At 40.5% G+C, this 22,676-nt stretch overlaps 1 protein-coding gene across 2 annotated transcripts in view; it reads right to left on the reverse strand.

The window, feature by feature from the left end:
* Positions 1 to 4,320: 4,320 nt before the first annotated feature.
* The window catches only part of MFSD1 (major facilitator superfamily domain containing 1), a 29,480-nt gene continuing 11,124 nt past the window's right edge, over positions 4,321 to 22,676 (reverse strand). The window contains exons 9-17 of one of the 2 annotated variants that reach the window (XM_075268740.1): positions 22,543 to 22,654; positions 21,921 to 21,977; positions 21,625 to 21,781; positions 19,460 to 19,557; positions 19,218 to 19,330; positions 18,336 to 18,383; positions 17,601 to 17,661; positions 5,590 to 5,692; positions 4,321 to 5,078 (exon numbers count right to left, since the gene is read on the reverse strand). In XM_075268740.1, the coding sequence (XP_075124841.1) occupies positions 5,019 to 5,078; positions 5,590 to 5,692; positions 17,601 to 17,661; positions 18,336 to 18,383; positions 19,218 to 19,330; positions 19,460 to 19,557; positions 21,625 to 21,781; positions 21,921 to 21,977; positions 22,543 to 22,654 (809 nt within the window). In that variant the 3' untranslated portion in view covers positions 4,321 to 5,018. Of the gene's footprint in view, positions 5,079 to 5,589; positions 5,693 to 10,011; positions 11,114 to 17,600; positions 17,662 to 18,335; positions 18,384 to 19,217; positions 19,331 to 19,459; positions 19,558 to 21,624; positions 21,782 to 21,920; positions 21,978 to 22,542; positions 22,655 to 22,676 lie in introns of those variants that run through there. The other variant, XM_075268741.1, reaches the window with a different exon arrangement.

The following is a 22,676-nucleotide window of genomic DNA, read 5'->3' on the forward strand; positions in this document are numbered from 1 at the left end:
ATTCTGGAACAGGGCAGCCAACGCAGAGACCCTGTGGATGGTTGGCAGCCACCAAGAGATCTCACACATTGGCTTGAAGGGGGAACCATGAGTGCAAAGTCAATATAGAGGACCTACAGAAAGCGGTAGGGAGGAAGCGTGTCCCACTCCCAGCAGGAAGGTTTTCACCTGAGGCCAAAAAGCCAGGGTCTTGTGGGATTGTAGTATCAGCCTCCTAGAGGCCAGGTCTATTGTGTCCCTCCAGTGATATAAATGATGATGGGGTTGAGTATGGACGCTGATACTCCACTCATATCTATGGAGCTGCTACAGGAAAGCTGGGTACAGCAAACACAGGAAAATAAACAAATGTAACTGCACCCTCAGTGTTTATTGGGTGTCACAATGTGCGGGAGCTTCTCCCACCCTATGCAGAATATGTTGTCTCTAAACAAAAAGCCAAGTAAATAGATCTGGTTCAATTTTGAATTATTCTCAACTCTTATTGAGTAATCCGGCCTCTAATATTGATGGCCTATCCTTAGGACAATATATATCTAATTTTATATATATATATATATATATATATATATATATATATATATATATTTTTATTTTTTTTTTTATTTTGTGGGGAATCGCTCAGGTAGATGCTTGTAGCAGTACAGGAGACTGGCTGCCAGTCTCCCACCTTGGCAACAACAATGGGTGGCACAGTACCTGCTATGGAGGTCCGGACAGTTCAACTCTGTCAATGTGGTGCCACACTGCTAGTCTTCACACTCAGAATGTTATTAGGGCCTTATTAGTCAGCTAACCTCCGTGGTGTGGGTCTCCCCACACACCCCTTAGGTGCCTGGCTGGAATATACTTGCCTTCCCAGACTACACCCTGCATTCTCTCATTATATAGTATGTGTGTATTATGGGTACAGTGGTTCATATAGATAATGTAGTCTGTCCCCAGATAACTCACCACCACCCTGTGCCTCATACATTCACTTTTACTACAAGGAGAATATACATGCCTGTCTGCACTAGACACTTTCCCTGTAGAGTCTGCCGAAGTAATAGAATGTGCTTATAGTGACACCCACTGGACACATTACAGTAACACAACAAGATCACCTACGTCATGTCAGGGGAAAAAAAAAGAAAAAAAAAAAAGCAGCCAACACAATTTTGTAGATGTAAGGCTCCTGGTTCAGAGGTTATAAAACTGCCAGATGAAAAATTCCTGTATGCCACACTTTTTCGCTGATGGTTTCAGTAAACAAAGAAAAAAAATGGACACATACTCAATGAGGTCCACAGCTCCATTCATTTATTCATGAATGTATTACTGATTCATACTTCAAAACTGCAATACCACCACTGGAAAAAAAAATAAAAAATCTTTGGGCAAATTTATTTTTAAACAACCCCAACAGTGGCTCTGCACAAATTAATTGTCAACAACAGTGGCCCCACACAATTCAATGTCCCTCCAGTAGCGGCCTCAAATAGTTTAGTGTCTGGTAGCAGTAGCCTCACACAGTTTATTGCCCCCCCCACCGGTGGCCCCCTGCCAGTACTTATCTCACTGCTCCAGAGCATATACATCACAGCACATACGTTCAGAACAGTGAAAGACAGCTGGAGGTGTCGGTGTGTGTAGCGTTAAAGTGGACCTTTCACGTCCTCGGGCACATGCGGTATTATAAACCTTCTGACACTGTAGAGCTACGGTAACGGCACCAATAGCTCTTCAGTAGGGATACATAACGGGAAAGTAGATAGTGTGCCGAATTCAGCACACTGTCTGTTTTCTAGCGGTATATAAAACCACATGAGTCCCAGGAGTTAAAAGGTCCTCTAAGTATCTACACTAAAGCTGCTCTGAACTTATAGACCACAGATTTGCATCCTATAAGTTTAAGAAGCTTTGAAACATTTGGTACTTTTCTCACCGATTCTGCTGATCAAACTGTAAGTGAAAATTAAAGAATTAAAGATAACAAAATTAAATGTGGAGAAAAAAAAGTTTTAATTTCAAATTCAAAAATACAAAAAGCAACACAATGTCTAACAATTATGACTAGAATGGTTTCATTACAACTCCTAACACAAAGTAACAATGTAAACTAAAGATAATACAAGATACTCTTTGACTTGTCCAGGTTCTGAGATCAGAGACCTGACTTATCATTGCAGCATATCCAAGGGCAGACAGAAAACATGACAAAGTTTATTGAGCTTATTTGTAACTGTTGTAAACGTAGGAGATTTTGTAGTGGTTTTAGAGAGAACCAATCACCACATCCTCCAACTTTTTGTATCCTCCATTAGGGGCTGCTCCATTGATTTTGGTGAACTTTTTTTCATCCCTGAGGAATTTCAGTACCCAATAACTGCATTTTGGTTGCTGAAAATAACAGAAATGATTGCTCAGAAATGGTGGGGGTTAGAGAAAAAATTCCAATTGTGCTGGAACCAGAGGTAGCGGGTAAACTAATCAATAGTCTGTTCAGAAAATATGCCTAAAATGATTGTCATTGACAAACCAAAGCTGGTTATCCCAGGGGTCACATGATATAGCTTTAATACACTAGTCTAACCTGGGTAGAATTTGTAGTCAGACTGTATGAGCCAGTATTTGTGTATATACCCTGATCAATTCTGGCAAAACAAAACACATAAATCTGCTATAAAATCAATTTCCAAAAGACATTTCCCATCATCACATTATAGTCTGAATATCGAGGCAATTCATGGTTTATCATAATCTTCAACTCCCTAAAAGTTCAATCTAAAGTAATATGATGCAGATCATAAAGCTTGGCAGAGACAGTATTCTTGGTGGATGAAATGACTGTGGACTTATCTTAGTGTAATATATGAAAACTTGAGTAAACAATTCTATTCAAAAATACTTTTAAATTCAATATTTTTCCACTAAAAAGTTTCCTTCCCTTTCTAAACGGATCCAAGCTTCAAACAGAGATGAGCAGATACGTCATTTGTTGTACAGGATCCCGACCCAAACAGGACAATGTAAGACATGAAGATCGTCTTCTTGCTTCCATTTTGCATTATAAGTATTGAGCTAAGACAGCAGGTTGGCATGCTGGAAAGAAGCGAGATTTCAATGGCACATCAGCTTTCCCCACCCTCAGCAAAACGGAACACAGTAAAATAAAAAACCTCAAGGTCCATACAACTTTTCATAGGTGTTTTCCAAAAGATAACAATAGTGCAAAGACAAGGAGTGAAAACCAGATAAGGCACAAAACACAGAGCAGCATGAATGGTGTGGTTAAAAGGGAATCAAATGCTTATCATTCTAAAACAAGACATTAGGTCAAGATCGTGTGCTTATATTATGTAGTCTCTAAATCTGACCATCCATCCCTTGGCCAGCAGTTATTCCTTCCAACCCCCAATACACTACACACACTCGGTTTGCAGAGCATGCAATGTCTTTTCACTAGGAAGATGTAAACAAGACAGTGTCAAACACCTTGAGAGTACAAAAAGATCGGGCATATTAATTAAACATTCGTGATCCATCTTTCCCTGACTGTCTGTTCAATAGACTTTACTCTTATGTGTATGGGCACCTGTAATGTAATATACTCTGTAATCAGATTTTATTGTGAATTTCTCTGCTGTGTAAACTAGCCACTCACCTACTTGGAGAGGGTCAGGACTAGCATACTAATGGCCTTGCAGGGACACAGGTGGTCAATGTATAATGGCTGGCATAGTTGATCCCAAGGTTTCTTAACATTTACCAATGTAAAAAGGAACTAGTTACTATATGGCTTCTTCTGAGATTAAAAGGAGTTTTTGTGGTTATAAATACTGATTGACTTAAAGAGGACCTTTCATCAGATTGGGCACAGGCAGCTCTATATACTGCTGGAAAGCTGACAGTGCGCTGAATTCAGTGCACTGTCGGCTTTCCCGATCTGTGCCCCGGGTAAAGCGCTATCGGTCCCGGGACCGTAGCGCTTTACAGTCAGAAGGGCGTTTCTGACACTTAGCCAGGGACGCCTTTCTGCCCAGCAGCGCCTATGCGCTGTACTGTGGAGCGGGGAGGAACGCCCCCTCCCCTCCTGATAATACTCGTCTATGGGCGAGCACTCTGAGCAGAGGGAGGGGGCGTTCCTCCCCACTCACACTGTACAGCGCGATAGGCGCTGCTGGGTAGAAGGGCGTCCCTGGCTAAGTGTCAGAAACGCCCTTTACCCGGGGCACAGATTGGGAAAGCCGACAGTGCGCTGAATTCAGCGCACTGTCAGCTTTCCAGCAGTATATAGCACTGCCTGTGCCCAATCTGATGAAAGGTCCTCTTTAACTTTCGGGCAATCTGCTATCACACAAATCAGAGGCCTGGAACGGCTGCCTAGCACAGAAGTAACTTGCTGTGTCCTCTGTAGTGACCGGGCTGGGTTATAGAAGTTGACCTCTTAGTTCCTTCAATGTGAACTAAACTGCAGTAATCCAGTCCAGCCACCACACAGCCCAGTCCTCATGGTTAGCTCTGGTCAGGGGTGTAGGGTTAGCAATTTCACTCAACCCTGAGGGGGCCCAAAGGTCTCTCTGCCATATAAAATACACCACTATTCTAAATCGCACCATGTAGGTAGGTGCCCCTTAAAGGTTTTTGCATTTGGGCCCAGGAGTTCTACTAACCCTCTGGTTCGGGAGCCTGCCACTTGCTAGACTGCCACTAATTTGCTACTGATGACCTATTCTAAAGATAGATTATCAGTATTTATAACCTGTTATGCCCCTTTAAGCATGACATTTACAATGAGTAGGTATATTGCTAGTTAGTTTTCTGATGACCACAAATTCTCATAAAGGCACACTTACTGGAGGGCCAGCACCATTTATAAAGTAGATTCATATCAACATTGTCAAAACTATAAATAATTACATTTCTGATACGTGTAAATGGTTACACATAACCAGACTAGAAGCAGCTTCATAATTCAATTGGCACATTTTACCACAACAAAGGCAACCAGCTCATGGACACAATACTGCGCCATTTTACTTCAATATACTTCTGTGGGCCATAGGTGATAAGTGGCTGATGTAATGATCCGGCAGCTGTAAGGAAAGATAAAGAAATAAGGTTTTGGTTACTGATCATTCATATACAGTATTCTGTGCAGTCCTATCTACAACCAAATAAAAGTAATGTAGACCAACTACATACCCCAAATGTCAGTTTAACTTAACAGCTTTACTTGATGAAATAACTACTCAGTTTATGGGCATCTATTAACCAGAAAAATGCCATCAGATTGTCATTTTGGTAACAATCCGGGTAATATACTCCCTCCAAAGAAAAGTGGAAACAGATGTTGACAGAGCCATATGGCTAGGCATCTCTCGCCTGATAGGTCTATAACACTGGACACTTCTATGTATAGCACTGTCACATCCAACATCTCTGCGGCTACTTTACTGCACATTTTTAAGTCTCTGTGCTTTGCTATCAATCCCATGATGCCTCAGCTCAGCATCACATGGACAGCTAAGGTTACACACACATATATGTATATATTATACATACACACATTTTTGGAGAGGTTTTAAACAAAAAACACATACGTACCTGTGCGCCCAACCTGGTGAGATATCTAACTCTTAATGCAAATGCACTTAATGGACGAATCCTACTTAGTGAGATTTGTCTTCTCAGTTTTGCTTTTTCAGCCCTGTATATCAAATGAATAAAGATATAGTAAATAAAGTAATAATATGACAAATACAATAACAAAAAAAAAAAAAAAACCAAGAAAAATAAAAAATTAATGGTTTAAAAATCAGATAGTGTCATTATTCCGCTGTCATGTGACCCTTCATCTAAGCACCCAAAAAATTACTTCTTTCCATTGTAAGGACACTGACTGAATTCTAAATTTTGCTTTAGACATGACAACTTACAAAAACAATATAAAATAGTTTAACATTTTATCTATTAAGCTATGTAATGTAGTAGAATTTGGAGTTTTTCTTGTAGGTATACAGCAAAGAGGCGAGAGCTAATGCACGGTCAAAGGATGCCACGATGTATGTCCCACTAAAATTTACGGGGGGCAATAGCAAGAATTGTTAAAGAAAACTTTGAAACATTACACAGAGAATCCCCAGCTTGTACACAACATCCTCCTACTTGTCAACTTGTGTAAAACCCCAACAAATCTGCTTCTCCACCTTCCAGTGCCAGTTTAATGAAATTTATCATTTATTTCATCGTGTACTTCATATATAGTGTTCCAGAGACCCCATCAAAAGGATACACATACTGTATAATATATCCATGTATGGCAATTGATACATAAATCATAAAAATTACAAAACAGACAACGGTCTTTAAAAAGTGCTTTATTTTAACAGTATGTTAATAACATTTTGTAAAGAAAGTGCATTTTCATTATGGAAAATAATTGCTTTTTTAGATATACAATTTAAAACCTGAAGAAAAATATAACATGTAAAGAATCAAATTCTAACAGTTATATACAAGTAGGCCTCAGTATTACAGAACAGATATTTTCCCTGAGTAATAAGAGAGGAGCACAGAGTTTAGATGCTTTGCAGAATAGATAATCTATGAAAAACTAAACCCTATTGCTTGAGTACCAGATAATAAAGAGATTTTTAGAAATAAAACATATGATCTATTCACAGATTAGTGGGGCTCTGCCTGCGAGACACCCACTGATCATAAGAAATGGTGTCTGAACGGACTGGCGGTCATGCACGCACACAGCCACTGCTTTCACACTCAGGACTGCTGGAGATGGGAAGTACTGTACTGGGCTATCCTGGAGCAGCCCTCAGCACATTCAACTGCCACTCCATTGAAACAGGGGGCACGTGATGCCCATTTTTACAATGCTAGGGTTGCCAGTGGTCAGACCACCACCAATAGGCCATGTATCACCTATTCTGTGGCTAGAGGTCATGTTGCTTAAGTGGAAATGTAAGCATTAAAAGGAGTCTACCACCACCATACATGCGCTTTTGTAGGGGCCATTAGTGAAAAAGAGAAAAAGTACCTAGTCTGTGCAATCCTGCGGCTGAGATTACATCTTTTAATCAGTATGTATCAGAGCCAGAATTTCAGCTCATTTCAATGGAAAGCAAATGCTTTGTTTTCTACGAGCTGATAAAAGTCAGCTAGAGGAAAAAGGAAGAGTCCTGCTGGATCCTCAAGTGGATAGCGCCCAAACCTCAGGAAGTGAATAGAAATAGGAAATCTTTCTGCTGACATCAGAGCACACACCCATTGGGCCCATTGACATGTGTGTTACTTTTCACAGACCAAAAAGAACTATTTTTCTCTACTTGCCTAAGCCATTCAACTCTATATACTATAAATACCATTTGTACGTTGTCTTATAGTCCACAGTTAGTACAAAAATCAACCTTTAATATTGCCCTTAGGGTCAGTTCACATGTGCACCGTCTGCGCGGGTTTTGACACAGAGAGAGACGCGGCGAGCCGCGTTTCTCTCTGGTCAAAACCCACCTGCCGCGACCATCGCAGTCGCGGCTTTCCCCTCCTATATCGGCTCAAATGAATGAGCCGACATAGGAGGGTGCTGCCGCTAGGTGGAAGCCGCGGCCCAGCGCGTCACGGCTTCCGCCTGAAGAAAGGGCATGTCGCTTCTTTCCGCCGCTAGCGGAAAAAAGAAGCCCGGCGGTCTGCATAGACCACCATTGTAAAGGGGCGGATTTTGAAGTGAAATCCGCTTTCAAAATCCGCCCCTTTGCCCATGTGTAAAATAGCCCTTAATCTTTATGTAAAGGGCCGGTGCTGGGTGGCAAAAACATAAAAATGGGTCCATTAATGGCCCCTACAACAGCATGCGAATGATTAGAAGGGATTTGGGTGATGCTAGACTCCCCTTAGGGGTAATTATACAATACAGTGACATTTATTTCACCACTCCTAGTACCATCTAAAGAAGTATTTTTGGATTGGTAGCACCGTATTACTGGTGGAGGTAATCTTTAAGCAGGTTAAAATTTTAGGCAGCTATGGTGCAATTCCCTTTGAAAATAGAATTTTTACAAAAAAATAATCTCAAAATCAGTAACAATGCCAAAAATAGATAAAGCAGGACAAGCATAGCAGGATGCTACAAAGCAACATGGAGGAACCACATGGCAGGAGAAACATTTACTTGGACAGCCAAATGAGGTAACCACATCAGAGGATAATAGGAGGAGCCGACTGTCCCAAGATTCCTGGATATCTGTCATTACTTTCTATACTGGTACAGCTTAAAAAGTTTGCTTTATAAACTTCCATAGCTGAAGATTGAGGTTTTTTTTTTTTTACTTTTATAGAAACTTAATAAGAGGCCAAAACCACAATAATGCCTTTAAAACTTAAATAATGGGGGAGATTTATGCAAGGTCAAAAAGCACCAAACATGTACCTCAATGTCAAACCAGTATACCAGAAAACTGGTATGTAGGAAGCAAGGATCCCGCAATCGCAGGCGCCTTCTTGGCTAATAATTTACTATGGCGTTCTTGTTTTCTAATATATACCTGTAGTTTTATAAAAGTTAAATAAACTTTGAATGGAAATTTTAAATATTGACCATCGTTTCTAAGCAGGTGGCTTAAAGTGCAGAAAAAGGGTATGACAATAGTATTAAAAGAAATATATATTAAACTAATTAGGATCTGACTGACATATTTGCAGCAATACACAGAAGTTGTCTCCTTCTCATATTGTTTTGACTCTGGGGCTGGACTCCACCAGTTTCAAAAACATTTGCATCCCTTAAAAACTGTAATTAATATGGCTAACGGCTCGTTCACATCTGCGTTCGGGTCTCCGTACTTCAGGTTTCCATTTCCTGCATAAAACAGAGCAGGATACGGAAACCTGCAGGACTCTCTCACCCATTCATTTGAATGGGTGAGAAAGATGTCCGGCCGTGAGTGGCGGTGAGCGTTTTGCGCTCTCCGCCACGAAACCGTTTTTTTTTTTTAATCTGGACACAGAGTCGGACATACAGTACTCTGTGTCCGGATTAAAAAATCCGGTTTCGCGGCGGAGAGCATAAAACGCTCACCGCCGCTCACGGCCGGACCCGGTCTGTGCTTTCCGTCTTCTGGCATGCAGAAGACGGAAAGCACAGAACGGAGAGTAGAACGCAGGTGTGAACCTAGCGTTAAGTGTTCTGACACGTAGGACAGGAGTGAACAAGCATGCCCATATGGGGAAGAAATGGCAGCAGGAAATTTTGCAGGTTCACTGCAACAACATTCAATGAAGTGAAAACAACTTTTGCGAATCCCTATGCACTGCAAAGAATGAAAACCTGTATTTATAATCCAAAAAAACATGGAATTAAAAATTGCACCAGGTCAATTTCTGCAGAATATGGAAGAGATACAATAAATACTCATCCAATTTTGCTACTACTGTTATTTGCTGTTGAGAATATAAAGCGTTTCCAGAATTTTCCATTCGCAATACCACAAAAGAAAACATATGATACATTCACTCCATGTGAACATACACCTAATGTAGGAACCGGATAGACCAAGAGTTTAGTGATACAGCAGTAAGTGCTCAATAGCCATGGGTAGAAAGTAATCCAAATATTCTGTGCCAGCAAGCAAATGTCTTGAAAAACTGGCAACCTGGCTGTTAAGGGGGTTTTCCCACATTTTTACAAATATAATTACCATATATACTCGAGTATAAGCCAAAAAAAAAAAAAAAAAAAAAAGCAGCTTTAAAAATATATAATAAAAAAAAAAAATAAATAAAAAGTTCTAAATTCCTCCTTTCCCTAGCATACATATAAAAGTAGAGAATTACTGTGAAACACATACACATTAGGTATCCCTGTGTCTGAAAGTGCCTGGTCTACTGAATATAGGGTCTCTGCAGTGCTCCTGTTCCGTCAGGAAGTGGTTAATAGGAGCACGGCAGATACCCTATATTCAGCCAGGCTGAAGTCCAAGTGGGGGGAAAAAAAAAAAAAAAAAAAAAGTCCTCAAGCTCAGGGAAGGGGCAGACAGACAACCAAAACACCCCCTCCCCTTTCCCAGCACCCAGCAACTACTGCACTTAAAAACAATTTTTATTTTTGAAATTTTCCAGTAGCTGCTGCATTTCCCCCCTAGGCTTATATTCGAGTCAATAAATTTTCCCAGTTTTTTGTGGTAAAATTAGGGGGTCGGCTTATACTCGCATATATATGGTAATTTACCAATTTTACTGAGTTTTTAAGGCCTACCCAGCGAAACTGAAGACACTGTACAAACTAAAGAACTTCAGACACTATTCAGTGCAGCTAAAAAGCAGTTAAAGCATATTTGGCCCCCCGTCTCCCCGCTACTCGGGTACCAGCCCACCACTTCAGAATGGGCTGGCAGACACCAGCTATGCCTTCTGCCTTGATCCACTACCAAAAAGGAGAAGTTTCAGGGCTGACTGACCTTCCGTTATAACATTATATACAAAGCAAATGAACTATGACGTAACATAGTATCAGATTTTATAAATGTAGAACATAGGGCAGATGTAGAGAGTTATTGCCTAAGAACTTTCCAAGTACAGTATATCAGGATTGTGTGGGAGCTCCGATAAACTGCAGGTTTCATTGACCTTTACATTGTACAAGTCTGTGATTCTTGTCGGCAGTTTTGTTTTTTTTATTGCCCATGGCAGACCTAATAAAATTGGAACTAATTCCACCCATGTTGGAAAAAGACTGTAGCAAACAGTACGACGCATCCAGACAAAGTGCTAAAAGGAGGTAAATAAGAGCTCATATAAAATGAAATGACCCATGTTAGGCGCATTAAGCCTTATTAAACAATGGAAACAAAATGACATAAAACACATTAAGTACTATTAATAATGCCATGTAACCAGTCAGTGTGAACAGTCCATGATGGCCATTATGGCCTATAACAAGGATTCCTTCAATATGACTGCAGACTAGGAGAAGGTTAGTTACAGAGAGGAATACAACAAGTAATGTTCATCTGACTATCTGCAGCAAGCTCAGAAGACACTAAGGCTCTTCGAGTTGGAAGCTTGCTGACTGCATTCAGCATACAGGAAGATGACATTTTGCTATTCAGTTTCTTTTCTGCAAAAGATTATTATAAGAAGTTACATTAAAATGAGCACAAATGGATATATACTGAACACCAGAAATAAACCACTACATTAGGATCTACTCTACAGGATGGAAACTGGACAAAACTGTACAAGCTGTCCATAGCAAACAACCAGAACACTGCATTTCTACTGCACAGATCACACCTGAGTTTCTATCAGTTTTTGCCATGTAGTTGAGATAGGATTATATCTGCAAAAAATACTATTAAAATATGTAGCTAGATGCCTACTCTGTTACATCCTGCCACCACTGTCTATCTGGATACCACCGACATAGAAGCCTCCAGAGAAAGTCAATGGCTACAGTATGTGACTGTATAGGAATCTTGTGCCATCATGTCCTAGTAATTTTATTTATTTTATTTTTTTTGAGAAACAAATTTGAATTGTATAGAAAAATGTGATGTGACTCTAGACCCTCAATATCAAACCATCTGCAGTGCATTGTAGGGGGCATTACACAGAGCACCACTGTACCCTTAGATCGAGGCACCATTTTCATGAAAAAGTAATTTTTATAAACATGCAAATGAGGAAGAAATGCAAGGGCCCCAGCCGAAAAATGCCAGATGTGCAGAAATTCAACGTGCAGCATCACAGCTGTAAGCTGCCAAGAGGGTGTAAAGGGGAAGCATAAGGCGATAATTCAAACCTGGAGATTGCATACTGCCATTGCACTTGACCATCATTTACACAGAAATATAGAATAATACACTTGCACATGTAAATGGTGTATCTAATGAAATAATGGTGCTCTGGATAATGGATGCCAATTTGATCAGGTTTTTGGTGACATACTGCCTATTATATAGTTGTGGATAGGTTTGCTCTTATTCCAATCGCAGATTTTGCTGCGTTTCTTGGTTGGCTAGGTTCACACCACATTTTTGCATCCTGCTGAGTTGTGTAGTACAGTGTGGTGGTGCTGGCAGTTAAATATTCCTGGTACGGGTGTAGACCGCCTTTAAAGACAACCGATCACATGGAAAATGCTGTTACAACTATAGGTAGCAAGTTATAAAAGCAAAAGTAAGCAGAAATGTGTGGAAAATCTTCAGTATAACCTGTCATTTATCCATTTATATCTCTGCTCTTTCTATGCTAAGAAGTCAAGGAGGCGGACCTATCCGTGATAGACCGTATTCCCTCTAGGACTGGGCATACAGAGATAGCTGTCAATCACTGACGAGAAATTAAGGAGGCGGTACTATCAGTGACTGACAGCTATCTCTATCGACAGTCATAGGGGGAGACTGTCAATCACTGATAGGTCCGCCTCCTTGACTTCTCAACACAGAAAAGCTGAGATTTCAATGAATAAATGATAGGTTATACCAAATCTTTTCCCACAAACCCATACGTTAACAAGCACAGCTCCTTTTTCTCAATAACAAGCTACTTACAGATTGAGCAACATTTTTGCATCTGACAAGTACCCTTTATAATCTACTTCTTGCTGCGGCTCAAAAAAAATACAAAATAAAAACCTACATCAAAACCGTAACAAAAACTGATGTATGATTTCAGCCTAAGGGTATGTCCACACAAGATATATTCACAGTGGTTCAGCCGCAGCAATCTTGCTGACCGCTAACCCACTGAGATGTACAGTAATAGTAAAATGGATTATAGTTCATCACATGCTGCAAATGAACCTACAATGCAAATTTTCCTTTACTGCAGATTTCCAACCCCAGCATGTCAATTCATGCAATAGCAAAAGTTGAAAGCTGCTGTGAGTAGAGGGAATATAGCGATAAATATCACCCCGCTTTGGGGTGGAATCTGTGGCATTCTGAGTTACCGTATCCTGTGTGGATGTACCCCAATAGTGCTCTGTGCAGTCATTTCTATCTGAGGACTATTCTGAACCTACAAAAGGTCCCCAAACTCACACTCTGGGGAGACAAGTAATAAAGTGGCTCTTCAGAAGATAACTTGTGAGCAATGGGTATCCGCCATTATCTTGTCACATGAACACCCACAATCTGAAAGAGGGTCACCCAAACCAGACAACCCTTTAACCAGTTTTGAACACCACAAGAACAGAAACCATGAAAATACTGCTTGTGTGATACCCACTGCAACCAAGACAGGAATGGCAACCATACAAGAGTATAACTGGTATAGTAAAACTTACAGATGACAAATGCAGTAAAGAAACACCCAGTTAGCAAAGTACATACCAAAGGGAGAACAAACAGCAAGCAAAGCAATGCACAGCGGAGAGTAAATAGGGTTAGCTTCTAGAAAACTGGCAAAGCATTCTAAAGTTACTCGTGATTCATGGCGGCTATGCCTATATCTATTCCTCTACAACGGAAAATACAGACATTACATTTACAAAAACATTGCCTTTAATTTTTTTGACTCATACACAGGATCAATAGATGCCAAAGAGCGAGCATGTGTTTACATAGTTTGCTGTCAGATCCCATTCTACTGGCATCTGTTTTTAGAGGATCTGCTAACCAGATGCAAAGACCGATGAAGTGAATGTGCTCTTAGGGTAATTTCACATGGCAGATTTTGCGATGGGACTTACAAAACGAAGCATCTGTCTCCAACTATAATGAATGGGAGGTGAATTTCAGCACAAAAATTCTGCTGTGTGATCTTACTCACATGTGAAATTCAGAGGTTGTTTAATCATCACATTTTTCTAGCATTTTTATGTATATCAGCTTAGATTAAATGATAAGAAAATGGGAAACTTTAAGCTACTAAGTTTCTGGTTTTGGTCCCAAATGTGAATAAGAATTTGCAAGTAGCACAAAGAGCATTTAGTCTTGGCATTATTTGTGACTGTCCCATTCACCACGCTGCTTTTTTAAGAAGAAAGCAGCAGGCGCTACACATTTATTCACATGTACTGAAGTCAGCTCTATACAGTGCAGAGATGGTAAAGCAGGAAACCTTCCTGCTCCACTACTCAGGCAGCTGCTAGTAATGTCTGTGGCTTGGAGAAGGCCTGATGGATTAAGCTGGAGACACGAGTAAGAAGCAGAACTCCATGGGTAGGTGGTTTTCATGTTCTAAATTTATCAGTCCCAATTTACCCCTCACCCACTGGAGAGCATAACATATACTTTGGTGGGGCCACTGGGGACAGCATTATACATTGTGTAGTGGGGTGTGTGTGGGTGTGTGTGTGTGTGTGTGGGTGTGTGGGTGTGTGTCCAAAGGGGTGCATTATACAGTTAAGTGACCAAAATTTTCAGTTTAGGATCCAATTACTTTGAGGTATTTTTTTTAGTCTGATGCACTGCTTCCCGACACACAACTTGTATTATAGTTCAGAGCAATAAACTGTACATAACATTAAAAAAAACAAAAAAAAACTTAAAAATATTTCTAGGCACTTCCAAGACTCTTTCTCTGCATACAAGCTATGGTATGACAGTATGTAGTCAGACCAAGGATTGCAGTGAATATCATTCTTTAGTCTACCAGGAATCAGGAAACTAACAAACACTGTTCTATTAATGGATTGCTTTTCTCCATTTTAAACAAAAAAACATTGAAGTGGCCCCCAAGTTAGAATACTAAATGGGTTTTGGACAACCACTGTTAGGTTGAAATCAAAGTCACTTGAAACCTTAACTCTTCTCTGTTATGCAAATTGGTCTTCAGAAAGCACAGGCTCGTCATAGGTCCCAGCGCCACCTCTCTTCTGCTCCTGACACATCTCCTACTCTTCACTACTCTTCTTACACAAGAACACCACAAAATGGCAACAGAATATGCGCAGTCGGCTGTTCTGACGGCCATTTTGCAGTGGTCTCGTGTAAGAAGAGGAGTGAAGAGTAGGAGAAGTGTCAGGAGCAGAAGAGAGGTGGCGCTGGGACCTATGACGAACCAAGTTGCATAATGAAAAAAGACAACTGAAAAACGGAGGCGCGGATCTGAGAAAATTACGGTAGGAGAAGAATAGCCTTTCTAAAGGCTATTCTGACGTGTGTTTAGTTTAAAAAAAGAGTTTTGGTTGAACTTATTTTAATAGAATCCCTTTAAATGTTGCCAAAAGCTAGACTTGGCAGAGGTGGTGAAAGGATTTCTTTAAACAGGAGTTCTTGGTAGCACCCAAGGCACTTTTGTGTTTTTCAGTTACAAACGGTTTTTAATAACAACCTTAGCAGGTGCGCTTATTCTGTATAATATGTATTTGAAGAGTATATTTGTACAAAACTACAATGAAACAAAGAATCAATAGCAGAGACTATTACCAAAATGTTGTCATTTTAGTAACAACCATACACAACAACACCTTCCATTTAAAGGGGCTCTATCAGCAAAATCCTGCAGATAGAGCCCCACATATGCGTGCATAGCCTTTAAAAAGGCTATTCAGGCACCATAAATGTTATATTAAACTACCCCCCGTTTTAAAATAATAACTTAAAAAAGAATGTGCTCTACTTACGGATCGTGCACGCTGGGCGGGCATTCTGGGTGTGTCTTCATCTTCTTCCCCAACTCTTCTTCCTCCGATGTCCTCCGGACCCGTCCTCCTCCGGCGCTTGCTCGCGGACACTGATAAAAAAAAAAATAGCCCGGGCGCATGCGCAGTAGCCGTAGTAGAAGCCGCGTGCTACTGCGCATGCGCCCGGGCTATTTTTTTTTTTTATCAGTGTCCGCGAGCAAGCGCCGGAGGAGGACGGGACCCGAAGACGTCAGAGGAAGAAGAGGCGGGGAAGAAGAAGACGGCGCACCCTGAATGCCCGCCCAGGGTGCACGTTCCGTAAGTAGAGAACATTCTTTTTTAAGTTATTATTTTAAAACGGCGGGGTAGTTTAATTTAACTTTTACAGTGCCTGAATAGCCTTTTTAAAGGCTATGCACGCATATGTGGGGCTCTATCTGCAGGATTTTGCTGATAGAGCCCCTTTAAGATATATTACTATGTAAAACATAGCATATTAAGAAAGTGAGTACCAGAAGGCAAAATCTAGAAGTAGCATTGTTTTTCCATCATGGATTTTGCTGCTCGAAATGCACAAAGGTTTAATTTAAATTTTTTTGTGTGCTTTAAAACACATAAAACCTACAGCAAACTGTAGTAAACTTTTAGCATGGAATCTGCCTATATAAGGCCATATCTTGTTTTTAATCCCCGTCCTGGTACTGGAACTGATGCCCAGCATCCAGTGCTTCAGCTGATGTGCTGGACTGCTCTATAGATAGGATTAAAGTAATGCTCACTGACTGCAGTGCCCTATTATACAGGGCTGGGTAACAATAGCGCACATTTGGCCATCCGCTGTGTCAGGTTAAGGCATAAGACAATTGGCTAGACACAGCTACATATGTGAAACCAGACAAAAAAAATGCTCTAAGACCATATTTAGAAATGGTGGAATTGCTAAGGATCCTTGAGAGAGTTCCTGCAGTTCGAAGCATTTGGAAAAGGTTAGCCATGTTTGGACTTCCCCTAATAGCAGTAAAGCAGTGGCAGCTAAGTAGCACTAACAATGGCACAAAGCAACAGAAAGCTTCTCAGCGGCAAATATTCTAAAGACTACAGCAGCAGTAGGCAGCAGTGGCACAGATCAATCACACAAAACATTAAAGGGTTGAACATTTTGGAAGACCAGTCTCAAAGAAACAAAGCCCAATCCCAATAAAACTGGTACCTGCCATGAAGGAGTATTCCAGTCACACAGGATAAAAGATAACTTGCTGATCGGTAGGTGTTCAACTGCTGGAACCCCACCAATTATAAGAATGGGGGTGTTCTGCACCCCAGTTTCGATGAAGCAGTGGTCAGAGATGCATCCCTACTCTATTCACTTCATAGCACTGCACTTTGGCTATATCCAGCAGTCATATTGAAATGAATGGAGCAAGTGTGTGCATTTCTAAACACCAATACAATCAAACTGGGGAGTAAAACATTTCAGTTCTCATGATTCTGTGGATTCTGTCTTGCCTGGACTAGAACACCCTTTAGTTGATAGTTTGAGTTGTTGTGTCCCACATATATTTTTTTTTAAAAACTCAACTGATGTATAATGAAAAGTTATGGCTACATTCACAAATAAGTCATGTCTGTCCTATACTAGATGTCAACGACTGCACTGACTTACAATGTTTTAAACAAAGGACCATCTTATATTTTGTGCATCAATTCTTCACATTTAAAAAAAGAAAAAAAAAATGTTTCTGCAATTATTCAATGGGAACTATCATGGTTTACTCAAAGAGGATGGCAGTTTCTCCCAGCCATGAGACAATTGCAAAGAGCTCCTTTTCATAAAGCATTATGTAACAGACAAATATTTCTCATCAAGAACTAAAAATTGTAATCCATTCAATGAATGTAGACAAGACATAGAAAATGTGAATACTCCATGACCTTTCATTATACAATCGAGGCAGAGTGGCTGTCTAATATCAGAGGGCTTTCTAAAACAAGATAAAATAAAAACTCAAATAATTCTTCTGTCACTACTTACTCAATTTCAGCTTCTTTCTGTAGTTTTTCCCTTTCCCACGAAGACAGATTAAGGTCTCCACCTAGGATATGGATGATGGAAAAAAAAAAAAAAAAAATTAATGGGGGGGAAAAAAAAAAAAGCATGCTATCTACACTAAAGCTGTGCATCGTTAAGGACACATTTAGTTTTCTTGATGCAGTTTTTGAAACTAAGAGAAGCAGCAAGGTAAAGGAGCCTTCACACAGAGTTTACGCTCCACTCGTTCAGAATGAGAGGTGTTAAAACAGATCCCATTGATTTCTACGCGCGCGCTACCCACTGAAATCAATGGAAGGCTTTTTTTACCCATTGCCCCCTATACGCACGTATCACATTGAAAGCAATAGGTGTATATATATATATATATATATATATATATATATATATATATATATATATATATATATATATTAAAAAAAGCGCCTCCCATTGATTTCAATGGGGAGTGCACGTATGCCGGCACCCATAGAAATCAATAGGATCTGTTTTAACACCACTCCGTGTGAAGGCTCCCTAACACCCCCCCCCCAAAAAAAAAAAAAAAAACCCAAAAAACAAACACAAAACACACACAACCTTTAAAAGGTGCCCAACATTTATGACCCATAGCTATTGCCATCAAAAACTGCATATAAAAGCCAGCAAGTGTGTTGTTACTACAACCATAAAACAAAACAGAAAAAAAAAAAGAAGTCTAAAATAAAATCTACTTACCTCTAACATGGTTCACAAAGTACAACATGACAACCGCTATAATGGCCACTGCAAAAAGAATAGAATAAAGCAATGATACAGAAACAATGACGCCAATAACCAGCCATCTGCCTACAATACCACATATCCATCTCAATAATATAAACCTAAAAGATGGGGGGGGGGGGAACAAACTTTAATTTCCACCCAATAAGCATCCCAACAGAAGTGTTACACTACATATATAGAGCCAAAATATGATACAGACAAAAAAATATGTCTGTAATGTCAATACCCCGTGCAAAATGTTTAGATTTCAGTCCATTCTAACACATAATTTTATAATTAAAGTGAAATTCCTGCATAAAAATATTGATGACCTATCCTAATAAGTCACTAATATCAAATCTGTTGAAGTTTGACACCATTGATCAGCAGGTGATAATCAGAGAATGGCACAGGAAATAGACAGGCATTTGCTTATTACTCCATTCTCTGTGCATCAGCTGAAGAACTGCTGATTGGTGAAGGTGTTAATCCCCTACCAATCTGGTATTGATAACCTTATCCTTAGGTCAAAAAATCCTTTGAAAAGGGAGCATCCAAGTTTAAAAAAAATAAATAAATTTATGTCTGCTGTCTATCTATCTATCTATATTATACACACACACCACCATTTCACCCAATCACTGACCTGAGCGATTTTGTGCAATATACCCCTTTAATGCTACTCGATACCTGAAATTTTAGGTTTCAGAGCACTTCAGAACAACTCTACTATATCAAATACAGCTAAAGGAAGAGTAAAAGACTGATTTAAATATGTTCGCTTTCCCCAAACGGTAAATTTAGTTAGAAAGTGACAGAGGATTTTTGTTTAATACGTTTAAAAAAAATTCTTACTGCAGATGCAGGCACAGAAGAAGACTTCTAAAAACAGATACCCTCGGGAATCCAATATGACACCAGCAAGAATGGCTATAACAGCAAGACCCAAGTTCTGGATTGACTGCATACTGCGATGGGAAATAAAAGCATACACAACGTCAGAAAAGATTAAAAGACCTACAATCATAAATTAAGTTTATGCCTGAAAGTACTGCAAGTATTTTGAAGCAGAAATAAGTGGGAGAAATTCTACTTACAATCCATATGCAGTACCCAGCTGATGCTCAGGGACCACAAACGCAACCATAGGCCACAATGCACAAGCCAGGAGAGAATAGGAGACACCTAATAAACTCTGTTGAATTAGGAAGAAAAAAAAAAAAAAAAAAAAAAAAAAAAAAGAGAGAGACATTACTAAAAAATATGTATTTATATGCATAGACAGTTGTGGCCGATTCTAAACAGCTGCATGTAGTAGGCTATAGGTAGTGACATCAATCAATTAAAAATAATATACATATACCGTATTTTACGGACTATAAGGCGCATTGCCCATGAGCGCCTTATAGTCCGTCTCGGTTCATATATAAGGCGCACCGGACTATAAGGCGCAGTCCGGTGCGCATTATATGTTATTGAAAGCGGCAGCAGGCAGACTTTGCCAGCGGCCACTTAACCCCCCGCGTGCCAGCCGCTTCTATTGGAAGCGCTTGGCAGGCGAGGAGGGGCTCTATCAGCAAAATCATGCTGATAGAGCCCAAGCGTAAAAGTTATATTAAACTACCCCCCCCCCCCCGTTTTAAAATAAAACCCTGAAACAGAATGTGAAACTTACCGAGCAGTGCAGGGTGGGCGGGCATTCAGGCCTCCTCTTCCTCCGATGTTCCGTCCTCCTCCTCCGGCGCTCGCTAACTGATAATGGCCTGGGCGCATGCGCAGTAGCCGTAGTAGAAGCATTATGATATTGCGCATGCGCCCAGGCCATTATCAGTTCGTGAGCGCCGGAGGAAGTGGTCAGGACATCGGAGGAAGAGGAGGCCTGAATGCCCGCCCGCCCTGCACCGCTCGGTAAGTTTCACGTTCTGTTTCAGGGTTCTGTTTCACGCCGGCGTGACAGCAGGGCTGCCGGACACTTCCCATTCATTTCTATGGGAGCCAGCATGCGAGCGCTCTCCATAGAAATGAATGGACAGACACTTCCCATTCATTTCTATGGGAGCCGGCATGCGAGCGCTCCCCATAGAAATGAATGGACTGCTTTTTTCCATTCATTTCTATGGGGAGCGCTCGCATGCCGGCTCCCATAGAAATGAATAGGAAGTGTCCGGCAGCCCTGCTGTAACGCCGGCGTTACACCCTTACGGTGCCTTTTATGTATGTATGGAAGCGGCACGCAGACTTTGCCGCCGCTTCCATCCATATATAAGGCGCACCGGACTATAAGCCGCACTTACGATTTCTGAGGAAATCGTAGGTTTTTATGTGCGCCTTATAGTCCGGAAAATACGGTAGTTGCATCTTGGCCTCCAGCTATGACAACCCAATGCAAACATGTGACACAGCCATTCCTGGCCACAGTGGTGCGCTCACTGGAGAGGACAGGTCATGGCTACAACCACTGACTGACATCCCAGGTTTGTGTTGGGAGATCACTGTAGGAGGACAAGATACAGAGAGACTGGTGTGGAGGTGTCGGAATGGAATCTGCAGATCAGAAATATACGTATGACTTTTTTTTATTATCTGATCACATATATATAAAAAAAAAAAAAAAAAAAAAAAAAAAACACACAACACAGTCTTTCACCAGAACCCAGGGTTGCAGATAGATAGGGAAAACACTGTTTCATTGAGGTGACCCTAACCTTTGTGAATACAGGAATTAGCTATTTGGATCAACAGACACTCGTCCATTGCTCCAGAAGTCTCATTTGCATATTACATATACTGACACAACTCCAGTTAACTAACATTTTAGCCTTAAAGGGATTGGCCACTTTGAGACCAATATTGACAAACAAATGTACAATAAAAAGATATACAATTTTCCAATATACTTTCTGTATCAATTCCTCTCGGTTTTCTAGATCTCGGCTCGCTGTCATTCATTCTGTTACTTGTAGTGGATAAAACTCTGACCATGGTCATGTGATTTACGGTCCATGGTCATGTGATGAGTACACAGGTGCTGCTCGTTATGGTCACAGCCCAGTAATCAGACATCTGCCTGGTAATCAGCTGTGCACCTGTGTGCTCATCACATGACCATGGACCGTAAATCACATGACCATGGAGCGTAAATCACATGACCATGGTCAGAGTTTTATCCAATACAAGTAACAGAATGAATGACAGCAAGCTGAAATCTAGAAAACCATGAGGAATTGTAGGGGAAGTTAAGGAGAATTTTATCCATACTTACCATAGCAAACCATGGATTCCACAGAGTAAAGGCCAACATAAGATGAGCACAAAGAGTCGTCACCACAGCGCACATAACCCACAAAATATTCTTCCCAACACGATCAACCATGAACCCAAATAAAGGTGAGAGAGGTGCAGAGATGATATAAACCACACTATAATATATAAAGAAAGGATGTCAAGTATAAAAACTAGTGACAAATTGAAAAATCAAGCCAGTCTGATCAGTGGCTAATGTATAACACAACAATTTCTATTCTGCTTGTGGCCCCTTTGTGTGAAATATGGACATACCTGTTTATGGCTCCTGCTTGACCAGGTGAAAAGTTAAACTTCTCAATGAAGAAAACCCTAGAGTAGAGAACATAAGGGGTCATTTTAATGCCAAAATGCGTCAAAACTCTTGCACTAGCAAAAGCGGTTATGACATTTTTTTTTTTTACGTAGAATTTTAATCAGTTTTTCTGGTGTCTCGTTAACACAACCCCTGTCTATAAATGCCTTATTAGGGAATAAGGGCCATTATAAAGGAGGGTCACATGTGTGGATGAATGTTCTGGCACCCAAGCCATCCTTGTATTACATAACTGGTCATTCATCAGAATGTCTATCATGTAATATTATGGTTTTCCCTGAAGCAGCCACTATTATGGGAAATGCCTGGCTGTCCAGGACTTGCTTACACACAGTCAGCTGAAGATGGGAGGTTATGGGGGTGTGAACCAGCTGATCATCCCAGGAACTGAATTCTGAAAGGGGGTTGTCTGGGGGTTGAAAAGACACCCCCCTTCATCACAGTATATGTACCAGTAAACTAGAAAAACAAGATCTATTCTTAGATGGGCTCCCAATTATCTGACATGATAAAATACACAGAAAACTAGCAGATATATACCTATATGTAATGCATACTTACTTTCCAAGGCCAATGAAAGGGAAAACAGCAACATAGTAGCAAACACATATTAAAAATATCAACCAAAGGCTGAGAGAAAAGTCTTTGACATCAGTCAGCTTAATGACTTCACCTGGGAAAGAGAAACAAATTGG

The sequence above is a fragment of the Leptodactylus fuscus genome, chromosome 3, assembly GCF_031893055.1.
Source record: "Leptodactylus fuscus isolate aLepFus1 chromosome 3, aLepFus1.hap2, whole genome shotgun sequence".
NCBI lineage: Eukaryota > Metazoa > Chordata > Amphibia > Anura > Leptodactylidae > Leptodactylus > Leptodactylus fuscus.